General features: G+C 32.7%; 4 protein-coding genes across 10 annotated transcripts in view; 2 read left to right on the plus strand and 2 right to left on the minus strand.

Annotated features, from left to right (window-relative positions):
* The window catches only part of sns (sticks and stones), a 503,193-nt gene extending 494,701 nt beyond the window's left edge, over positions 1–8,492 (plus strand). For all 4 annotated transcript variants that reach the window (XM_069109978.1, XM_069109977.1, XM_069109979.1 and 1 more), the window contains exon 18: positions 101–8,492. In XM_069109978.1, coding sequence (XP_068966079.1) covers positions 101–528 — 428 coding nt within the window. In that variant the 3' untranslated portion in view covers positions 529–8,492. The remainder of the gene's footprint in view (positions 1–100) is intronic.
* A 299-nt stretch (positions 8,493–8,791) lies between these two features.
* Positions 8,792–13,401, minus strand: LOC138178294 (cytochrome P450 4C1). 2 transcript variants are annotated; one of them, XM_069109989.1, is made up of 12 exons: positions 13,091–13,400; positions 12,837–12,946; positions 12,496–12,586; positions 12,096–12,281; positions 11,714–11,807; positions 11,540–11,642; positions 10,770–10,881; positions 10,583–10,689; positions 10,387–10,455; positions 9,935–10,103; positions 9,623–9,802; positions 8,792–9,138 (listed from the first exon to the last, which is right to left on the minus strand). In XM_069109989.1, exons 1-12 carry the CDS (start codon positions 13,242–13,244, stop codon positions 8,969–8,971), a joined length of 1,545 nt encoding a protein of 514 aa, XP_068966090.1. In that variant the 5' UTR covers positions 13,245–13,400; the 3' UTR covers positions 8,792–8,968. The 2 variants fall into 2 exon arrangements, with proteins under 2 accessions (XP_068966090.1, XP_068966091.1); XM_069109990.1 differs by having other exon boundaries at positions 8,989–9,138; positions 9,623–9,744; positions 13,091–13,401.
* A 3,879-nt stretch (positions 13,402–17,280) lies between these two features.
* Positions 17,281–18,614, plus strand: Arf102F (ADP-ribosylation factor 2). The gene has a single exon (XM_069109932.1). It carries the CDS (start codon positions 17,653–17,655, stop codon positions 18,193–18,195), a length of 543 nt encoding a protein of 180 aa, XP_068966033.1. The 5' UTR covers positions 17,281–17,652; the 3' UTR covers positions 18,196–18,614.
* Positions 18,615–19,082: 468 nt separating this feature from the next.
* Positions 19,083–23,285, minus strand: LOC138178259 (E3 ubiquitin-protein ligase ZNF598). Of its 3 annotated transcripts, none has more exons than XM_069109923.1 (3): positions 23,124–23,285; positions 22,220–22,759; positions 19,083–22,100 (listed from the first exon to the last, which is right to left on the minus strand). In XM_069109923.1, exons 2-3 carry the CDS (start codon positions 22,631–22,633, stop codon positions 19,782–19,784), a joined length of 2,733 nt encoding a protein of 910 aa, XP_068966024.1. In that variant the 5' UTR covers positions 22,634–22,759; positions 23,124–23,285; the 3' UTR covers positions 19,083–19,781. The 3 variants fall into 3 exon arrangements, with proteins under 3 accessions (XP_068966024.1, XP_068966023.1, XP_068966025.1); XM_069109922.1 differs by having other exon boundaries at positions 23,070–23,282; XM_069109924.1 differs by lacking the exon at positions 22,220–22,759 and having other exon boundaries at positions 23,124–23,280.
* Positions 23,286–23,574: the final 289 nt, after the last annotated feature.

Raw genomic sequence — 23,574 nt, forward strand, 5'->3', positions numbered from 1 at the left:
TATTTCTATTTCACCGTGGAAGTTAAGCATTAAATCTCTGAAGTTGCGCCTCTTTTCGCACGAAAAAATACTTACTTAACACAGCTTCTCTTCGTTTTAGTTTCAAAATCGAGTTACATCGGAAACCCCAGTCCAGCGCCGCCGAACGACGTGAACTTTTACAGCGTGGAGATCGACAATGGCCGCTACATGGGCTACGAAACGAATCATAGTCCGATTCCGGTGGTTGGTGAACCAGGCTCGGGTAGTTATTATACATCCATGAGTCCGACCGGACATATGATGTCGAGCCACATGGGCAGCGGGACTAGCACGCTGACACGTAGCAGGACCCTACCACGTCCAGTCCCTCCACCGGATGTAACCGTGATGACCGCTGGCTCAAAATCACCGATACCACCATCGGTACCTCCACCACCTACCACTTTCGCTCGGTCGGTATCCAGCAACGCACACACTCATGGCCACCCATTATCAACATTCACCCCTACACCAGCTTATTCTGATATCGATGGCCATCTTGTCTGAGGATCACCGATATTCGGCCCTAGTTCGGTGCGTGGTAAATACCGTGCTGTACCAAGGGACGAGACTATCACCGTGACAGAAAGAACCACCCGGCTCTAATACACATCTCGACCTGTGGCTGTTGACCATGGAACTACTTCGCGGATCTTCAACCTCCGTTCATCGTTCCCGACGTCACACTAAGCTACATGTACTATGATTATATCGGTTCGATATCGTGCGAGGACCTTGAATCGCAGAATCTTTTTCGGCTACGTTTGTGTGCGATCATGAGTTTCGTGTGGGTGCTCCGACGACCTTTTCTCGTACATATTATCCTCCTTGAACACGAAAGAAAGTAACAGAAGTATGTAAATAGGAAGAGAGAGAGAAAGAGGAACCGAGATGTTGCGGTTTCTATACGTAATTTTTAAGAAGCACGCGGTAACGCCGTTGCAAGACGCAGTAAATGCATTCCTTACGCGCTGGTTTCGTTGGTTTTTCGCGGACACGATTATCGAAGATACGTACCTCGAACTTGGATCGTACTATGGATCGATCGTACAATTACGTTTTTCGCATATCACGTGTTAAGAAGAACGACCGACGCCCGGTGAACAAGCACGCTGCAATCGACTCGGAAGATATCTCCGTGACACTACAGTTCTAGCATGCTGTCAGTGGTTTCTTTATTTTCTTCTTTTCTATATCCATTTCCTTTTTTTCTTTTTTTAGTTTTATGGCTTTTAGTCGCGCTTGTTCGTGCAGTTTTTTACTTCTTTGTGACGACTTCGTAGTGATACGTAAAAACGTTTTAAACGTGAACTAAATGGAAAACGACGAACTTATGGATGGAAGAAACTCGACTCGGAGTGCTCGTTTCTTCGCCGAAGAGGATACAGAGGTACGCTACGGACTGTATAGTCGGGTTAAGTTACGTTTTACTCGTTGGTACATCAACTGGATATACTCATGCGATCCAACAGTAAATTAGAATACGTACATTAGGAAGAGGAAATGTACTAATGAAACGAAATATCAGGGAACTTCACGAGCCGCAACAATATATAACGACCTTTAAATTCTTCTTTGAAGAATACGTTATATTTACGATATAATCAGTTTCACTTGTATACTTCTTTTCGTTTTGTTAAAAAGATTCAAAATACGATGAATGCTAGTTATTTGTCAGTAAGATATCTTTCGAAAAATAGCGCTTTTGAAAGTAATCTCAATTTAAATCGATAATACCATCGAGGCCCTATCAGATTTTGCATCAGTCGCAGCATTAATGAACACAGTAATGCTACTTCATTATTTTGTAGCGACGTAATTCGCGTAATCTCTTCAATTCCTTTCTTTCCATTTTTTATTTTTTTTTTTTTTATTTTTTATAAATAAGTCCGACCGTCCACAATTTCGTTTTGAAGTTAGCCAACAAAACATCGATGCACTGGCGGACAGATTCTTGTTTGAAATTCTGAAGAGGAAGCGAGACAATCGTTTTACACAGGGAAACAGTTGACGACGTTTGCAATCGATGCATAGCAATCCAACTGATTTCCTTCTTCCCTTTCCCTCTTGCTCATTACAAGACGCGTTCTCTGTGTTAACGGTGTGAACGGTTCATACTCGAAGAGGAAAAAATGGTGATACATGCGATAAGCAGGAAAGCTAGTTACGAGAAATGGAGTAGACTACGTATAGTCGATGGATGAAAACGCGTAAGTTTGAGGAACGAACTCAAATTGCACGATAAGTACTACAATGCTAAGAGACGTTTAGGTAAGGGAATTCTAAGACAATGCACGAAATGTACAAGTGATTTCGCTTCGGCCTTCTCGAGCTTATTATACTTTGGCAGATCGATATATTGTTTGACACATGAATCGTTCAGAAGCCACGTTGATGTACTCCGTAAATTGAAAGGCGATGATGTTACAAACGCAACTTTGCCAAATTTACCTATTTATATGGTTTTCTTGCGATGAATGAACTTATGGAAATCGTTTGTTTCTTGAGAATTCAATATTAATCGTATACTTATATAATATAATTAAGAAATTTATAAAAGGCGGAATTGATCAGTCTGGCTTTTGAGAGGCTCGCATTTGAGACGCGATTCGCGCGCTTCTTTCGACTCTCGTGGTTAGGAGAGTGATGCGAACGAAACTTTCTATAAAACTCAATTTTCCAAGAACAGACTCGACCCGAAATTTGAACAACTGTTTCTTTCTCTTCGCGAATATCGCTTTCTCTATACTACAGACAAATATGTAGATACGAAATGTGTTTTGCATATCGTAAGTTTTTTAGATCGCTCATCTTATTTTCGACTCGTAACTTGTTCTATTTTTACGAACGTTATCGAGTGATCGTTTTACTTTTTCGAATTGTGAATTTTGAAATACGTAGAAATTGCGATTTCTCACTGCCGAATTCCTAAAGTCAATATTAATACGAATAGTTTAATTGATTGCATTGTATCGTGAAACACATTTACGTAGGCGCTATATTATACGCCACTATTGTCAAGAGAATTGGCGCGAAACAAAATGACGAATACTACAAAACAATTGACGCGTTAATTCTATTTCATGCGTGCGACGAAAAAGTTTTTCCTTTCTCCGATGGAAATAATTGATGTTTCGTTATGTTACAATTACAATTACAGCACAAATACGAACGAACAATAAGCAGAATATTTATAGTGTAAACGGTTTTCACGTGACATCCAGCGAGTGCTAATTTTGTTTTCTATCTTGTTATATGTAGTTTTATCAGTTTGGCACGTTTTGTAGTAAATAAACGATTACTAACGATTTATTATTACGCGGTACGATCGATGATATTTGCGACTGAATTTACAAAAAGAATATGCCAAATATTTACAAATATTATTAGTTATCGATTAGCGGTGATATTTATATAGATAGCTAGTAAGTAACTTTCTTTTTAACTACGATATTACGATACGACGTCACTGCCAAATTTTGATTTCTGTGCCGTGAAAAAATACGAAACTTTTTTATATTTAATTGATATGACAATTATTATATCACGTGAAAACGGTTGACTTATTATTGACAGAAAGAAAAAAGGCATGTTGCTACACATATTTTCCCAAGACGGTAATAACTTAAAAGCCATCTATATATTCTATCCAGACGAAGGTGTAATATCGCAACGAAACGATATGATATTACTTAAAAAAAAAAATTCTGAGAGGAAATGTAATCAACATAATCAGTGAAATCTATACACAACAGAAATTTAAAGAAAGAGAAAAGAAGTAGGAAAGACAGACAAACAGGTAGAAAGCAAAGAAGTAAAAGTGAGTGTCTTGGAGTAGTGATATCTTCAAAAAAGACAATAGTACATAAGTTTAATTATACGAGTATGAGTTTAGTTAAGAGTAAACTATTTCCCTGGCACAGCCAAGTTAGAAGTTGCATTTTTGCATAAAAAAGGTGGGGATCTTTATGCAAAACTATAAGACAGAAAAACGTAGTTCAACTAAATGTTTATATATATATATTTTTGCATTTGTTTCCATTAAAAATTGATTATCCTTGTAAATAGTGCGATATGTCTCAGCGTTTCACACACTCCAGAAAAAAAACAAGTAATTAAAGAAAATGGATCATATGAGGGTCTCACTTTACCTAAGCTATAATGAAGTATTGTATAGGATTATTACACGCTAGGCCACGTATTATATCTGGAAGAAAAGAAAAAAAAGAGGAAGAATTATTCCAGTTATCGGACGAGACAACGTCTTTCCGTTTATCGAAAGCCTAAGTAGTCGACATATATTTTTGAAAAGAAAGAAAAAAAAAGAGATACAAAAAGACACACTGCATATGTTTGGCCTATTGTAAGAGAGAGAGAGAGAGAGAGAGAGTGTCTCGCGAACACACGATGACGCGTGAAGCGCCACAAGTGACAAAAGCTCGTATTAAAAAGTCGGTCAATAATGTGTAAGTTTCGTTCAATTTCCATGAAAGGAAGATCGTTACGATCGATACGCGCCCAATCGGAATTTCTTCCAATGAATTCGAACAGTGAGATTACGAGAGCAAGAAAAGAGAAAAGATAAAAGAAAAGAACGTGAATCGATGTTCGCTATGTTGTGTATGATCATCGAGAGATTACGTTGAGAAAACTACGCACGTCCCTGGTAACTGTCATTCCGCTTCTAATTTGGCTCGCGTATCGTATGGATGTAAGTTAAGGAATACGTAATAAGTAAGGTTGCTCTACAGATACGCAATGACGCGGCGGCGCCACTCGCATATCCAAGCACAAACACGTTCGCGCGTACGCGCTAAATTGAAACTCGTGCCAAACTGCGCGAAATTAAATTAACACGAGAATCGCTGCATAGAAAGGCATGTATATCCCGAGCAATCATACTTACGTCGGAGTCTCGAAACCGGATCCAGCGTGAACGATAGTTGTCGACAATCAATCGCATCCTACACTATTTTCACTCTCCGTTCTACCGCGATCATCGATCGAGCTATCGATTCGTGAATTGGATCGATTTCGAGTTTCCTGTGGTGTCTCTGTGTAGGGTATCCTTGAATACGCACACGTAACATAGGAAGGAAAACGAAAGAATAAATTTGCACATGCAGCAAACAAAGAAGGAAAGAGAAAGAAACCGGAAGGGTGTCGTTCACAGAATCGATATATTGTATACTTTTCTGCGCCGTTGTCATGTGTGTTTTATGCTTGAGAACTGTTTGAAAGTTTTACGAATAATAACGTTTTCGTAGCATGCGCTATTGTTATTTCATTAATCGGGGAGGACACTGATTTGTTACGGTAGATTCTACAAAGCTTAAAGAAAATAAAAAAGAAACGTGTATTGTTAACCGCTGCTGTTGTGTATGGAGCCGCACCGTTCGGCTTAGACTGATGATAAAATTCACGTATGCTCAATTAGAGATCATGTTTGCGCATAATTAAGAATTCTATTTACATATACATGTTTTATATTTGTAATTAACGAAAATCATCTATACCTAATATTACCTGATATTATTAGATTATGTAATCTCCAAAGTATTTGCTCATCAAAGTGCTAGGCATGTTAGACGGACCGATATTCGTCCAAAATGGTACCTTGGAGATGGACATACCATCTAACAGTACGATATTTGATATTTTACACAATAATTAATAATTCCGTTGATTATTCTAAGACATAGTCAATCCTAATTATACAATCATTAAGATACGAGGATATATATATAAATTAACCGTTTTACATGTATATAATGTACATATATGAAACTTAGATAGACAAGAAAACAAAAGGGAAAAAATTGAAAAAGAAATGAAATGCATAAACGAATTAAAATATCAAATTTAAGAAAAACGATCGAGAGCTTTCGTAACTAGGTAAATGTTCGTATCGACTTTTGATGTTTTTTCTTCGTATTCGTTTTTTCTATTCTTTCCTCTTTTAAAAGAAAGATATAACATACAACGGAAAAAAAGACGAATATAAAAGAAAGAAGAATGATTCTCTCGCCGACGATGCTATTGCGATTATACTTACATGTCGTTGAATTTTATAATACAAGGGCGCTGCGCAGAAACGTCATGAAGTTGCGACGAAACTCGCGAGTTTACAATAAATCGCCGAAAGTGACGTGACGAATTTTACCGTAACGAACTTATCCGTTCCAAATTACCATTTCCACACAAGAGGCGAAGACTGGTTTACAAAATACACGAGCCGTTTTTTGTCATTTTTTAATGCTGTTCGGACGACTCGATTTTATATTCGATTTCGGATTTCTTATTCTTTAGAACGAAACACGAAAAGCATTCAATTACGATATTCTTCAATCTCGATAATCGATTGTTACGTTTCATTGCGAATCGACAAGCGAGAAATCTCGCGCTCCAAACAAAAAACGAGCGATCGCTTTGAGAAACTTTTTCGAATGTACTTTTTCAAAATTTGCATAGTTATGTGATAACTACCAAACGAATAACGAAATCAACAACTTTGAATCTGTAAAGTATTCGATCGAAATTTATTTAAACGTTTGCTTTGTTACAAATGAGAATAATAAGAATCGATACAAAATTTAAAGGTTAAAAAATCTCAAAGTAGGTTTCTTGCGCGTCCAAACAAAAGAAAGAGAAGAATATATCGCGTATATCGAGCGATACTGATAAACGATATATCGTTAAGCGTATCATCAGATATATGTTGCTTCCGTTTGTGTGCCAATAAAGAAAAATCGACATTCTTGATGTATAAATATATGAAACTTAATGAGAACGATATTATTGTTACGCGGGCCGCCGATACGGCTAATTTTTTCTGATCAGAATTTACGATGCAATGTCATTCTTTGGAGCAATCATCGCTGTTCATAAGTACAACCGATTTAAAAAAAAAAAAATTACCGGAGAGGGGAAGAAGGAATTCTCCGATGAAAGAGAAAAAAAAGTGAAGAAAGAATGGGAGAAAAAAGGAAATCGTGTAATATAAACTAAGCTACCAAGCAACTGGTACGCATTAATTACTTGTATATATACATAGTATTTTTACATTCTAATTCTAAATTACATTTCCAATTCTAAACGGTATAACATTACTCTGTGAGCTTCGCTTGTCGTCTGTGTATATATCATCGATAACGTTTCTGACGTTGATTCGCCTTAAGGAAAAATATTCATAGATAAGCCGCGAACTGCGAACCTGGCAATGCTCGACAAATATTATTCCCCTCCTTGTGCTTGTTTCACTGCACCCTCTGCACAAGATTCAATAACACACGCCTCGTGCCTTCATCGCACTTAAATTAATTAGAATGTGTAATATTATGGTCGCGCGTGTAATATTCCTAAACGTGACTATTCGCGGGATATATCGTTCGCCATTCTCTGGAACATACTTCAATGAATTTCGCGATTCTCTTATGATTGCATCGACTTGTACAATATACCGTGTTTAACCCATTCAGTACGAAGCAATGAAATAATGCGTGTAAAATACGTAAGCGCAATATTACTGCACAGTAACAAATTTGAAACTGTGAAAATTCGAATGTCTTGAAAATTTGAAAATAAAATATTACGTTAATGTAACGTTGGTCCTTAATGGGTTAACATCGAATGATTCAGGCTACTGTATAATACATTTCATTTTATTTAAAATAACATTTTGAAAGCTCTTGAGAGGCTGTTTTCGTTCATAACATATCCGCGAATATTTTCGTACGTACATCTCACGCGACCATAAATCATATAGGATGACAAGAAGAATACTCGATTGTGTACGTCGTATTACGATGTATTCGATGTTTATACTCGTAATTTAACTTCTATTTAAGCTATATGCTCATAGCGAATGTGATCGTATCTCCCCGAATATAATGTCACGGCGAATAAAAGCGAAGAACAACGCTCATCAAATACACTTGGATAATCTTCGCACGCATCTTTAATCGTTAACTTAACACGATAACATCGCCTCTCGTGGCTTAACGTTATCGAGCTTTGCCCCTTTTTTCCCCCTACAGAAGAAGGAACTTCGCCAGAATTCGTCGTATCGATTCATTTTTTTATTTGCTTATTCATTTCTACACACAGAGACAGAGCGAAGCTCAACATACTAGTCCTTACTTTAAAACCAAAGTAAAGAGATAAAACACAAACATTGTATAGCTTTTAAGAATCTCCATTACGTATTCACACCTGTGTGTCTATACAGAGAAGGCATAATTATAACTAAATAATTCAGTCATCGTAACTAGGTAAATGACTAACCGATAAGCGAATAGATAAAGAAGAAGATACAATGTTAAGCCACTCGTTAAGTGTACTGTTTTATTTTAATTCATTTTTTACTACACGATTAAAATTTTATCTAGCAACCTTCGTCGGCTAGGAATGTAAATTCTGTATCTGTACATTGTTTTCCTATTTCAACTATTAAAAGTGATCGTCAACTTAAACGTTATGTTGTTCTTATTTATTCTTTCGCAAAATATCCATACTCATTTTATTAATCAATAAACAAACAATAAACAACAAACACCATTTATTTCGAACGAAATGTTAATTATTGCTTAATAAAATGTACCTTTGTTAATTAAACTCTTACATTAATATAATAATATAACTATATAACTTAAATAAATATAATATAATAATAATTATATATAATTATATATATATATATAAATATAAATTATAATAATATAACTATATTATATTATTATAATAACTTATATTATAATAATAAAACTAATCAAAGTAAGTATGAATTTACATGTGACTCGTTATATCATTTTAAAAATAGCAGCAGTGTATATATGTACACACATCCTTGTCCTGATTATATCAGGTATATTTGCAACATAAATCAAACATTGCTGTTATAATTACTAGCATCAACACTGCTGTTTACAAGATCAACATATGTCCAACATCAACATGTATCCTTAATAGGAATGAATTTCATTCGGATCCTATGTGCTGGTTTCATTATTATGCCCGTTAGGAAGGATATATCCTTAAGATAGTCCACGGATTCAAAGAAGTAATCATTTAAGAGAAAACTCATTATAATTTTTAACTCCAACATGGCGAATCGTTTTCCTACGAATTAAAAATTAATTATATCTTTTTCAATTATTCAAAGAAGATTTACTTTACGTTAAAAAGTTCATTTCTTGGAGGACTTCATTAAAATTCAAGTTACGTAACTACAACTATTGTCGTTTACTTTATAACTCATTGATGCTAATTGAACGTTAATATTCCGTTTTCTTTTCTTAATAAAATACAAAGACAAGAAGTAAAAGAACTCGATGAAACGCAAATTTACATAAAAAGGAAATAATAGAAGTAGTCAATCTCCTACCAAGAGCGACATAAAAATCTTTTAAAGAGAATCATACGTTATTTGCAATCCAACTGCAAAGACATTCGCTTCATTTATCAGTATAAAAAATGTATTGTTCTCAAAGAAGTCAAACTCAAAGAAGGTCTTCTATTCTAAAGAATAGAAAGGTTCTTCTAAAGAAGGTCTTATTCATGTAAAATCTATATATTATCAAATATTTAAACTTAAAATTCTTACCGATACAATTTCTTGAGCCAGCACCAAAAGGTACATAAACATAAGGATGTCGACTTTTGGAATTTTCAGGTAAAAATCTGTCAGGATCAAAGACATCCGGGTTCGGCCAGTATCGTGGATCTCTGTGAATGCTATATATGTCCACGAGAACTTCAGTACTCGAAGGTATTGTACAGTTACCTTAAAATATGACAGTTTCGTTGCAATACGTTTGCAATTATTAAAAATAAATAGATTAATAATACTTTATCATGGAAGTAAACACTGAAACATAATTAGTCTGTGATTCATATAATGTAATTCGATATTTACCTAATTTTAGCTCCTTTTCTGTCTTACGCCCTATACGAGGCACGCTTGGATAAAGTCGAAGTGATTCCTTAATGCACCTCTCAAGATATGGAAGATCTTGCAGAGTAGACATATTTAATTTCCCTTCATTTTCTTTCAATACAGCTTTTACTTCAGCCCTAACTCGATCCTATAACATAATCGCTATACATCCATCGTATAAAACAAAGTTAACGTAATAGTATAATATTTATAATAATAGACAGATTGCAGATGTATATATAAATTCATATTTTTAAGAACACGTCTTAGAAAGATGGAACCCAAGCAAAGATCTATTTTACTTATTAAATATTATAACTAGTACTATACGTAACAAATTAAGCGCGTTTCATGCATTTGTTGTCGCACATATATAAAAATCCGCAGTTTAATAATGAGAAATAAGACTGAAACAGAAAGTTAAAAGTCACCTGAACCTCCTTATGTTCAGCCAGAAGCATTATAATGTAACAAACAGCTATTGCGGTAGTGTCGTGCCCCTATTAAAAAAGATTATGTTCCATAAGTCACCCATTACGATATTATTTTTCTATATAAGAATTAAAAATATATATCAAGAGTGTTTAAATGTAAAAAATAAAAAAGAAGCGTGTATGTATAACGCACCGCAAACATAAATGTATCAACTTCTTCTCTAATCCCCTCATCATCTATCTGATTATTTCGATGAGCTTCTATGAGTATATCAAGCAAAGCCAGCCTCCTTTTACGTACTACACATAAACAAAAACATTTCAAAAAATGTTAAACTATACATGTTCTTAAAAGTACTTCAACTTTTTATCTCATATACTTCCAACGTCATTACTTTCAACATTGTCATCATCATCACTTGAATTCTTGTTGAAATCAGTTAAACATCGGCCGTTGCTCTGATAGTGATATTCTTTTCGTTCTTGGATTATCTACAACATATTATCCAACTCATTATTGTAGTATCGTGGACAAATTGTCTAAGAAATATCGGGTGAACCATAAACAATGTTGCGAGAAAGCCTGAGTGCCGATAGACCAAAAGGGTTTGGCAACTTCAATGGGCTGAGCGCTCCATCAATGTGTTGTCGGTCCTTCGATCGAATAATTACGCGGAAAGAACGCTACGGAACGCGTACGTAGTGGGGCTATGAGAAAAAATAAAGGGATGCTTAAGGGAGAAAGACGAATTAATAGGCAGTAGTGAGTTGATAAGTCAGAGTGTTGTCAGCGTTGTCGAGGAGGATGGTCCGCGTGAAAGAGAGCGCTAGAACCGTGGTGACGATAGTTGTGAATTAACCATTTAGTTGTCTTAGTTATAGCATATTACTGTATTTAGTTCACGTTAAATAACCATCGTTTCCTGTTTAATCCATTGTAAATAGATCTATCGATCAATAAAATTATTATATAGGATAATCAATAAAAAAAATCCTACATTATCGTACGAATAATATGAATTAAATTGGACTGAAATATTAAATTCATCATCGATAACTTTGTTGACATAAAAATGGTACAATGTCCATATTTACAAACGAACGATGAACTTGTTATAAGAAAAGATATGATTAAAAGTTATATTTATACCTTTCGAGTGAAACCGTGTAATGTTTTAAGTAGTTTAGACTGTTTGCATCCTTTAGGGTCAAATTTGAAAAATAAATCAGAAAATAACCACGGCCTTGCAGTTCTACAAAAATCATCATAATGGCATTATATAAGATAATAGGATGTAAAAATTATCTATCAAATTTTATTTACTTGTACGCGAAGATTCCTTCCATATCACTCGCGGCTCTGAGATATTTGTGCTGAAGTTCATCTTCGTCATTTAGGGAAATTCCCATTGCAGTTTCTGGAAAATTATCGATTGATCTTGTCGGTAAATTTCTAGACACTTAAAAAACTCCTAAAGATCTAAAAAGATTCTAACTGTATAATTTTCTCTCGCCTATTTTTTAAATCTAGATCTCACAGTTTAACAATTTACAATTTTTCGTAACTTTTTCAATATACTTAAAAGAGAACTTATTTCGACGTCTCATTTGCATACATTTCATATATACATATCGATCGATACATTTACAATCGCTGAATTTTTCAATGTTGTAATTATTGGATTATCATATATTTCATAAATTACCGCAGATCATATTCAAGGTATGCTTGCTAATGGTATGCAATAAATCATTCACGACTACTCCCTCTTCGCTCTTCAATGATTTCACCATGTATTCTGCTTCCTTTACAAATACGTCAACAAATTTGTTAAGCATGTCGGAATGAAAAGCAGGTGTCAATATTTTCCTGCGAATTTGCCATTTGCGTCCTGCAAAGAAGATAATTACTTCTTCAAAAATTTCATAGATTTTTATTACCTATCATAAGTGTACTTTTTCCTTCTGATTATATTTATTTATTTACTTAATTGCATTTGGCGTTTAAAATTCAGCAAGGGAATAAAATTGAATAAGTTCAACGAAAATGAAAATTAGTATTTTATTAGAAAAAGAAACGTAGTAAAGGAAAAATAAAAGTAATACCTGAACTGGTAAGAAGTCCGGTACTAAACCAAGGCGTCAGAAATTTGTACATATAACCTTTTTGAGTACATTTCATATTTCCGAGAAGTATCTAGATGACGAAGAAGAAAAACTAATAGATCTCTGTTATTGAGAAACATATGTAGTTAGCTTACTTGCAAAAAATTTAATATTTAATCTCTTTTTAATGTCTGTTTAATGCTATTAAAATTTTAGTTACGTGGAATTAATTAGAATTGTAAAAAAAAAGTTAATTAAACTTCTCGCAATGATGAAATAATGTCTTGTGCATCTGAATATGATAAATAATAGTATAAATATCTAGTATTATTTTTAATTACCTGAAAATCGTTTGGATGACGAGTATGAACAAGTGCAGCTGTGAAACTCCAAAGTCTAAAAATTGGGTAATACTGATCGCTCATTTTGTTCATAAGGATCCAAAGATTACCTATAATACATAGCAAATATGAACGAAGCCTATTATTGTTGATCTATTACTTCAAACGTGTTTGTTATTCAAGTCAAATAGAATTGTTCAAATTTTCAAATAAAATAAAATTTATTTAGAAATATAATTGCTTTTTCTCCTTACTTGATGAAACTAGGGCTTGATGTAAATTCCCGATAATAGGTAATGTCGGAGGCCCTGGTAACGAATTTATTATTCTTCCATATTTTCCATAATGCAAAATAATGTAGTGCAAACTGATAAAAAGAAACAAGGAGAATAATATCGTGATGATCATTTTCGTAATATTTCAAAACTTCAACGTTCAACGGTCTTCTAATTTTCTTCGAATCCTAATTTTCTTCACACTCACTCTTTTACTGCACTGTTAAACATATTGGAATAAACGCACTACAGAATTAAAGGTCGTTGTTGTTTGTGAAGTATACGCTTCTCAGTGATAACTTCTCATGACACTTGATATTAATCTAAATTTAACATAAAAAGTATAATGGATTAAACGATTTATCTTCTTCTTTGATTAAAGAAAATATTATTGGTGCACTCAATCAAGTTATTAGTAAGTACTTCACGCTAACTTGTTTCTCTTTACAAAGAATCTAATCACATTTTTACCAGTATACTTCAATTCACTAAATTTCCACAAGTATTTATTTTAGAAAGAATTATGTGATGATTAAGCCTTTTTAATAATTTAAGGATAAATCAATTTAAATGATATTCCCGTTGTCAATTATCTTGTCCCCGTTGTTAATATCTATCTATTTTCTTTTATAGGACTAAGCACGTGCAACTCTCTCATGTTCCCCTTTGATATTTTACAAATCTTCCCGGTTTCATCACTTACTTTTAACACTAAACCTACCGACACTTTGTGTATACCTATTCCTACCGTGTGCGGTCAAAGTGATCGGTAATTAAAGAAGTAATTTTTATGATTTAACTTAGATAATGGTTAATTTATAAAATGATGAACTTCCATCAAATTTCGTCCAAATTTACTTTTGTTTTCAATTATAGACTTAAATAGAATTACACTTCTATTTATATAAAGATATATCTTAATCAACTTTGCTGCATTTTTCACAAATTATCTTATTATCAAATGTACATTTGCCGCATAAACATTTTCCGCATCTTAAACAAATTTTCGTAATTTTGTAACCTTTGCAACTTTTGACTTGACAAGTTTTTTGTAGTAATGAATCTGAATTTGTTGATAGTTTTATTCCATGGTTTTTCTCCCGCGATTCCTTATATAAAAGTAATGTATGCACTAGGTTTAGCAAATTATTAGATATCGCAAATTTATTGGTTCGTAAACGTTGGCTTCTTTCGCTCTTCTTATCAAATCGTATAAACCTTGTAATTTCAGCAAAGTCATTCCTGCTCATTGTTTTTGAAAAAAATGCAGATCTCCAAATTTTATTCCACAAATATGAGACATCTAAATTTCTTGCCTGATATGCACAGCGGGCATATAGCAGAGCAATGAATGCATCTATTTTTGTTGCATCTAGCTCCCTCTTAGTACCCGATACTCTAAATGCTTCTTCTTCCGTACATTTTATTATATGATCCCTTATACGGTAATCAATGATAAGATAAAATGCCGTCTTTACTTGTCCTTTCATTATATGCCGTTTAGCATGTCCTAAAAATATAATGAATGTCCTGCCAGGTTTGAGACTTGCATCTATTTCTTTCCAAACTGTTCCATCGGACCCAGTTTCACTCTCTGCTGTCAACGATAATTTCTTTCCTTTTTACCCTTACCTAAACGCTTATTTATAATATTCAACTCTGATTTGGTTGTAAATAGCTTTTCATATGTTTCCATGCTGTTTTCAATTGCTGAAGTTTCTTGACTGAACAGTCTTCTTCTACGTCGGTTATTTTTTTGTTATAATTTTTTTTTTAATCTTGACATTCCTAGGGTAAGTATTTATCACAGAATAATACCATGTATGGAATACAAAATTATTGTCAAATTTGATATGCTTTACATTTCCTTTTATAACAACTTTACACAATACGCTCTGAGATGCTTTCTGTCTGAGTTTTAGAGATAAAAAGTTTAGATGTCGACTAATTGACTAACAAACCGAGATGTATTCTAGTCGAAAAGACAATAGCAAGTAAAAATATGATCTGTGACGACGATATTTATACGAAAATATTGATGAGTATTGACCGTTCTCCACCAACGGTTACTCGAGGGTGGAGTTGGAAAAGCTTTTCCCGTGTTTTATAGCAATGAGCAATAACTCTAAGAAACTTCTCGATTTCTAAAATGTTTGTAACAATGGACTGTAAAAAATGCTAAATTTTGTGACGGTTCCTTAGGATTATTATGGGCCTGAATTGATATGTCTTGACAGCTGGTGGATATCTTGATCGAGGGATGGATTGTTTTATGACAAGATTACGGGTGTAACAGCTGTTATTATTTGCTATTACTGATTTTGTTTGTCATCTGACCTTCAGATAGCCTTTTCTTTGTACTAGTTGCATTTATTTTAAGAACAACTAACATATTTTGTCACGGTAAGCAAGGCAGAGTACAAATTTTTCTCAGAAAATAAAAGAGCAAACTAAAATTAAATACCGAAAAATATATTGTATGCATGTTTTAGGAAAAGTCAGAAATTATGAAGCGATATGATAAACGAACTTAATAAAGTTATTCTTCTTTTTAATTATATCATATTAAAATACTATCGGTCTTAACCATCAATTGACATAAAAGTCAGGAAATCGACGAGAATAAAATTATCAAATATTTCCCGTGCGATTCTTATACATTAAACGCGAATGTAAGAATAAATACGATATTTAAAATAAAATATTAATAATATTTATTAGAATAAGTAATTATGAACAAAAATTGTTTATTCTTTCACTACTATTCAAATCTATGTATAAATATACTACTTTCCCCAGTAGATCCAGACATCATTGGTCAGCCACTTGCCTTTTCTCTTCAGTGTAAACGCGGTGAGGTGATGTAAGGTGATGTTCAACAATAAAGTTTATTTAAAAATTAACAGTCAACAATCGACGATGACAACAATCACGCTTCTTGAATATGTTTGCTTCGCTGTTACGCTAGACCCTTCGCACTTCGCTCTTCAAAATGGAATGAATTTTTTGTTTAAAACTTCATTCATATCTACGCACCAGCGTAACTATCTTCTTTACAAAGTTGTTGGAAATATATAATATCTTTGAACTGTTAACCAAGTGTTATACTCATTAAACTACCTTTATTATCCTAATCGAAATAAGGGATCGATCAGTTTCGTGACGTCGATTGTCTAATCGTAACGGGAATTTACGACTTCCGTTGACGTGCTTCCTAGCGATCGCGTCTCTCCACGACCAGTCGAATAAACAATTATTATTATAAAATATGCACAAGAAATAGAGTCAATTTAATGAAAATAGATAAAATAGCAACAAAAGAGAGAAATGTTATGAAAATAAATTAATCCCGCAGATAGTTTATTTTTAATACTTGTCACTATTATGTCTCTATTTAATAGAAATGACAAGAGAAGAGATTTCTCTTCCTTTTATACCTACGTCTCTGGACAGTTTCTTACTTGTGTTTTACAAATAAGACTTTGTAACGCTTAAAGACCGAGATATTTATCTTCAGTCAAAAAACTGTTATTTTATAATAACTTATAATTTTCAGATATTACTAGGTAGAAAAGTCAATCTTCTATCACTATTTTTTTCTTCTTTTTGTCTTCTTAATAACTTGTGAAATAGTTTGTCATAGTTATGAAAAATTAATAATAAATTATTTGTATCGTTAATGTTAATAGATCCTACGAAGAAAGGAATAAAAAGTAATTTTCAGATAAATATCTTAAATTATATATTAGTTAAAAATAATATTACATTATCAAACAAGTGAGAGATAAAATAAAAATACAAACGGTGAATGAAAAAATTATTAATTTCATATTGTGTTTACATATTCGTAGATATAATTTAATGTGTAGATTTATTTTAATGTAGATGTGCAAATTGTTGATTGAAATCTTGACATTGATAAAAATATAAGCAACTCCATATTCTTGTTCCTTGCTTTTTCTTCACGAAAACGATGTAAGTGTATTGTTATAAGTTGGCAGAGCTATAAGAATCATTTGACCATTTCTGTGTAATATCATTCGTGAATTATTAGAAAACGGTCATTTATTACGGTAATTGTACAATAAAAATATTCTTACAAATTCCTTAAATATAAATAAGAACACATTGTTTTTAAATTACGCGCTTGGTTATATAGTTAATAGGTTACATGACAGAATATGCGTTGTGTTGCATTCTGTTCTTGGTACATATATTGTGACTCATGAATTGGGTGTTGAAATAATAATTCAGTGTATTTTATGACCATATCTATCTACGTTTGCAAGGCTTACAATTAGATATTGTAAAAAGAAATGGTTATTTTAAGTCCTGCAATATTATCATCGCATTTTCGATCAGTACTTTAGGAGTTGGTGTGCGTGGCCAATTTTGCCAACTATTTCCGGAATAACCTCCGTAAGGTGTGTTAACAGCATCATAAACGTCGTAAAATAATACGCAGTTCCAATAATATTATCCCAAGTGGAAGGGTATTAGTTTAAGTAACTTCAGGCTAATTTAGTGTCTTCCCAAACAAAATGGGCCTAACAATTAGCAGCCTACTTACCCGGCTCTTTGGCAAAAAGCAAATGAGAATATTAATGGTGGGCTTGGATGCTGCTGGAAAAACTACCATATTGTATAAATTGAAACTTGGTGAAATTGTCACAACAATACCTACCATTGGCTTTAATGTTGAGACTGTTGAGTATAGAAATATATGTTTTACGGTGTGGGATGTTGGTGGTCAGGATAAAATCAGACCGCTATGGAGACACTACTTCCAGAACACACAAGGTCTCATTTATGTTGTTGACAGTAATGACCGTGAACGTATTGGAGAGGCAGAACGTGAATTAGCAAACATGCTAAAAGAAGATGAATTGAGAGATGCGGTTCTCTTAGTTTTTGCTAATAAACAAGATTTACCAAATGCTATGTCTGCAGCAGAACTTACAGACAAATTGGGGCTAAATTCCTTACGTGGACGTCATTGGTACATTCAAAGCACTTGTGCTACTCAAGGACATGGACTTTACGAAGGACTCGATTGGTTGAGTAATGAACTAGCTAAAAAGTGATAAAGCACTGTCGTTATTCATAATTTTCATGAACAATTTATTCATTGAGCATGGACGTAGAAGACAGGTTGCAATTTCCATTTTGTCAGATTACGCACTATGTGTACGATTTAATACCACTGTGATTGTAATTTTTAAGAAAGGAAACTACTTGAAATAATAGAATATAACTTAATTGACTCAGGACTAAAGACTGTCTGAGTCAGTGCTATATGCTGAAACAGGTTTTATTTTCAAACTGAAATTTTCCTTTAAAAGCAAAGCTGCGAATGAAAAATAAAACATGAATCAGATGAGTGTATAAATTTATCAGTTATATATTATCTGTATGTTACTTATCATCAGTAGAGTTGTGAGTTTACTTAAAAAGTGTATCTTAAGATTGAAATAAATATGGAATATTTCTACATTAAATTTGACACATGTATTGTTTTTATTTGGATAGAAATGTATTGCAGATGTCATTTGTTTAATCTATTACTAAGTTTCTACTATAAAAAAAAAAAAAGAAGTAGAAATAAATTCCTATATATTCATGCACTTTACTCTGCGTCTATGCAGTAAATTAAAAATTAAATATCATATATATTACCTAACATACAGTTTTTACTATGCTGTTTTTCGAATAGATAATAAATTACAAAATGAATAATACTAACAGTAAATTATAAGAGTAAACATTTAAAACATCTACCTTTGTTCCCTTATTCGTAATTTTATCACTTCTTTTGTAATATGATTTACATTGTAAAGAATCACAGTTATAAATTAATGAAAAAATTTAGAAATAAATATATAAATTATAAATTTACAATTGTGTTTTACCTTCGTTATCTTCTTTTGTCATAGGAATTAAAATTCTATATTTTATAAAATAGGGAGATATAATAGAGACACATGTTTTGTAGTCTTGTTTAACTTAATGTAATAACTTTATTACAGTATGAAACAGTACATTATCATACATGCACTGTATAATGTATAACGTATCAAATAATTTGTTAATATGCAGTGTTACTTTTACGCATCATAAAATTTTATTCCATTTCTACTTCATAAAAGACAGTGAATAAATTACAGAAATATATTACCTACTTATGAGTAATATATATATATATATATACACAGTAGTTTTAACATATGTCAGAATAGGGCACCAATTAAAATATTTTAGTATAGGATTTGTATATGAATATCTCGTTCAGAATGTGTCAGAAGTGTTAAATTGTTTAAACTCATTTACATAAAATTTGTTATTATACACAGAATTATTGACTTTGTTTGCTATATGCATTTCATAAAATTATTAGTGCATACAACAATTTAATAACAAATTTTCTTCATTTTAGGCAGCAGTCATGCAGGTCATTGTACAAATACCAAGTACATGGTAATTAATTTGTCCAAACTATCTTTTTAATACTAAAAGCTGATACTTAGAATATGTTTTACCAGTAACTTCAAATTAATTATGATTATCTTACACTGATGCCATTCATAAAAATAATTTATTCAGCAGTTCCTTTATTCATAGCTTACAGAACCTTGGCAAAATTTGTAAGTTAATTAAAGGAACACAACTACACTCATTTGCGTACCCAAGAATTTTTTTGTGGCAGGACATTATTTTTACCCAATGCTGGAAAATGATTCTCTAATGTATGACTAGTCATATGTGTTCGAAAATCAGAACCATTTTTTAAAACTTGACCACAGGTTGCACAAATTTCCAAACCTTTAATCTTATTGCCACTCTCCTTTTGATGAACTTTAAATAGTTCCTGCTGTTTTTCAATATCTGGCAAGAGGACCAAAAGCTCTGAAAATACGTTTTCGAAAGCGCTGAGACCCATAACTTCACGACAATGCGTATAATAATCTTGAGCGTTACATGTTCCTTGGCGAAACAGTCCACTTATATATCGAAACTCCTCGATCTGATCATGTTGCATCAGAACTTCATTAACTTTGGCTACAAGACATTTATTCCGTTTCTGAAATTCGGGAGGATGTACATAATTATATGCACTATCGTGCTTACTGTTGTCTGGCAAGATAGAATAACTCTCTCCAGAACTGTTTGTGAAAGTCAATCCGTTACTATTGTTTATTTTATCCATGCTATTATATTTTATACAAAAACCAGGAGGTGGAGGAGTTGTTGTTCCAAATCCAGGTGGTGGATTCGTAAAACCTGGTGGTTTAGAACTACTGCCACTTAAAGCAGGAAAATCTTCTAAATGACGGGTATTTCTATTAGTGGAATTTAAGCTATCTATTTTTAATTCGGTGCGCTTTCTCTGTACTCCGTTAGTAGCATTATTATCGATATCCGTATTTACAACTACTTCATTGTCTGTATTTTTATGTTTTTTCTTTTCCTTTTTATTAATTTGTTCTATTTCCTTTAGAGGCTGAACATTTATATTTTTTGATGTATTTTCACTGTTAGTAATATCTGCATATTTCAATATAGACTGAGAACTTGATTGTACAGCATGCGTTTTATTCGTAATGGGTGAACTTGTAGGTGTCTCACATTCTTTCTTTACTACAGCAGTACTTACATTCGTTTTCGAACTACTACCATCATTCCCATTAGCAGTATTGTTATTACAATTTTGTTTAACTTTTTTCTTTTTCGTTTTTCCTTTTGTTATATCAGTAGTCGTTTTTGCATTATTACTATTATTAGAACTTTGTGCTTGACTCCAGGAAGGAACTACTGTAATAGTTGATTGTTTCTTTGATTTAGATGACTTTGATAATGTAGGGAAATCTTCCCCAGATTGAATAGGTGGTGGAGAAGGTATCAATGGTGGTGAGGCCACCTTTTTAGGTTTTGGTGCCGATGTAGATGCTGATTTAGAACAAGTCCATTGTAAAACTTCCTTCCAATGAGCCAAATTTGTATTACTACTAGTTGATGGTTCTGCAGAACCCAATGCCGGGAACGATTCCATCGAAAACTGAGCAGGACGAATTCTGATATTAGGACCTGAAACTTTTGTAGTAACAGTTCCATTTGGTTCATGATTTACTTGAATAGATACATTAGAAGTTGTACTCTTCTGACTCTGTGTGCTTAATCCTGAAGCATTACTACTGGATACACTGAAGTTAACAGTTTTAGAAATACTTGTACTTCCTGATTCCGGTCCCAATGCAGGGAAATTTTCGTCTGTAACAGCAAGAGGCTGGGGTCTTATGGTACTACGAATTGTCACATTACCTCTCCCTTTACTTTGATTTAAGGTAGGTACAATAGGTGCAGTGTTACCCAGTGTTGGGAATTCTTCTGTACTCTGTACATCAACAGATGGTTGCTGTACAAAAGCAGGTTCGTTGTTTGACATAAATACATTTGAAGTATTTGGTGTAACTGTTTGCTGATATTCCCTGAGATTATAATCTCTCCCACTGTAATCTCTTGAATTTCTAGAAGTTGATGGACCTAACATTCCTCTCCTATTCATTCGATTTTCTCCACGTGGAGCTAATGTAAATTCTAGTTCTAACATTCTTGCTTGCTTTGCAGCAGCTTTGCTCAGTTGTTTACTATGAACACTTGCCTTATGTGCTTTAAGATCTATATCAGTTCTGAAGACACTTGTAAATTTTTCCTCTGCACACATTCCTTCTTCACATAAGAAATGTTCTTGTCTAAAATGATCTCGAAGATAATCATATGAGCTGTAATATTGATGTAAACCATCTGCATCACAAAAATGACAATATAAGTGATCTCTTCGTAAGTGTCGAAACAATTCATCATTATCCATATATCGTTGATCACAAAATTCACATAATGGATGTCCTTTATGACTTTTGTCATCAATATCTCCTTTTCTTCTATGCTGGGCAAGATCAGATCTTGTATAACAACGTCTTTCATGGGAAAATATCTGTTATAGGTAAAGTAAGCATTACTTAATAAAATTAAAAAATTTAATTAATCATAATAATCTTTAAAATATTCTTAATGTATATTTTAAAATAAGCTCGAAATTAAATGTTTATCTACCTTTAAATTTTCTACACAAAGATCACAGTAATGTAATTCATGTTGATGTCTCATATGATCTTTCAAACTATTAAAAGTACTAAACACAGGTCTTTCCTTGCAAATATAGCAAACATTAGCTAGTAAATCATAAAATTTACTTTGAATATCTGGTGTATCGAAATAAATGTTATATCGTGTATCTAACAAATTCCCTTTATGTAATTGGTTAAAAGGTTTTATCTCCTTTGTGAATACAACTTTTGGCAAATCTTGACGACAAATGGGACATTCATTTTGACAACAGAGCACTCTCATCCGAGTACTACATTCATAACATACAGGGTGTTCACACATACCAATGCTATAAATATCAACATTTTTGTAACATACAACACATGTGTTGTTATTCATACTTTCATTATTGGCAGACATTCTTTTTCACTAGATCTTCTTTAGAAATATCAAACACTGTTATTATATATGTTCTGTACACTCAGAATATGTTAATTTTATTTGATTCCAATGAGATAAATTATCTTCTATAATGTTCTGCGCAATCTGCAACACAATTGACATTTCAGTTTCGATATATTTATTCTTTACTAAATACAGAATTGTATGAGGAACTACTGTAATCGAATATTGCTTTCTTAAAAACTTTGATTAGTTATCAAAAGAATACCCTACTTGGACTGATAAAATACAATATACGAATGTACAAAATTCGGTTAGTATAATTTTTATATTTAACTAGCAGAGAAAAAATAAAAACATATATGCGTTCAGATCATTGGATTCACGATAAAACAAGTATTTTGCAGAAAAGAGGCTGTTTATTTTTCGGATACTAACAATATAAAAATATTACCTAGTAAATTATAAAATATATTTTAAGAAGCAGGTAGAAAAGAATGAACAGTACCGTCCGAAAATTGTTCCAATAAGCAAGATGGTAATATCTCACAATATGTCCCTGAAAGAAAAAGGTTATCACGATTTATATATTAGACTATGATATGTACGTCGGTTGCTTTGATGAGTTCAGCTCAATGAGCAAGCAGGTTCCGGTTTCTTCTGTTTCAGTCATTACTAAATCAAAGAGTAACTAGATAAACTAGTGATTTGAATCTAGTAATATCTGACATTAAACGTAATTTGAATAAATATCAGAATGATTTTCTTAATTTGCGTTTTCTTTTTACATAAAAGATAAAAAATCAAAAATATAATTTTCTAAAAAATATGCTGAAAAAAGAATTAAAACTAAAAATTGTAAGTCTTATACATTAATTTTATATGGATATATACAAATAATTACCATTAATTAAATTTTCGTATTCTTATTTGTTACTATAATAATATTTTTATTACAA

Source organism: Bombus flavifrons, chromosome 3 (genome assembly GCF_040668555.2).
Source record: "Bombus flavifrons isolate JBK064 chromosome 3, iyBomFlav1_principal, whole genome shotgun sequence".
In the NCBI taxonomy this organism is placed as follows: Eukaryota; Metazoa; Arthropoda; class Insecta; order Hymenoptera; family Apidae; genus Bombus; species Bombus flavifrons.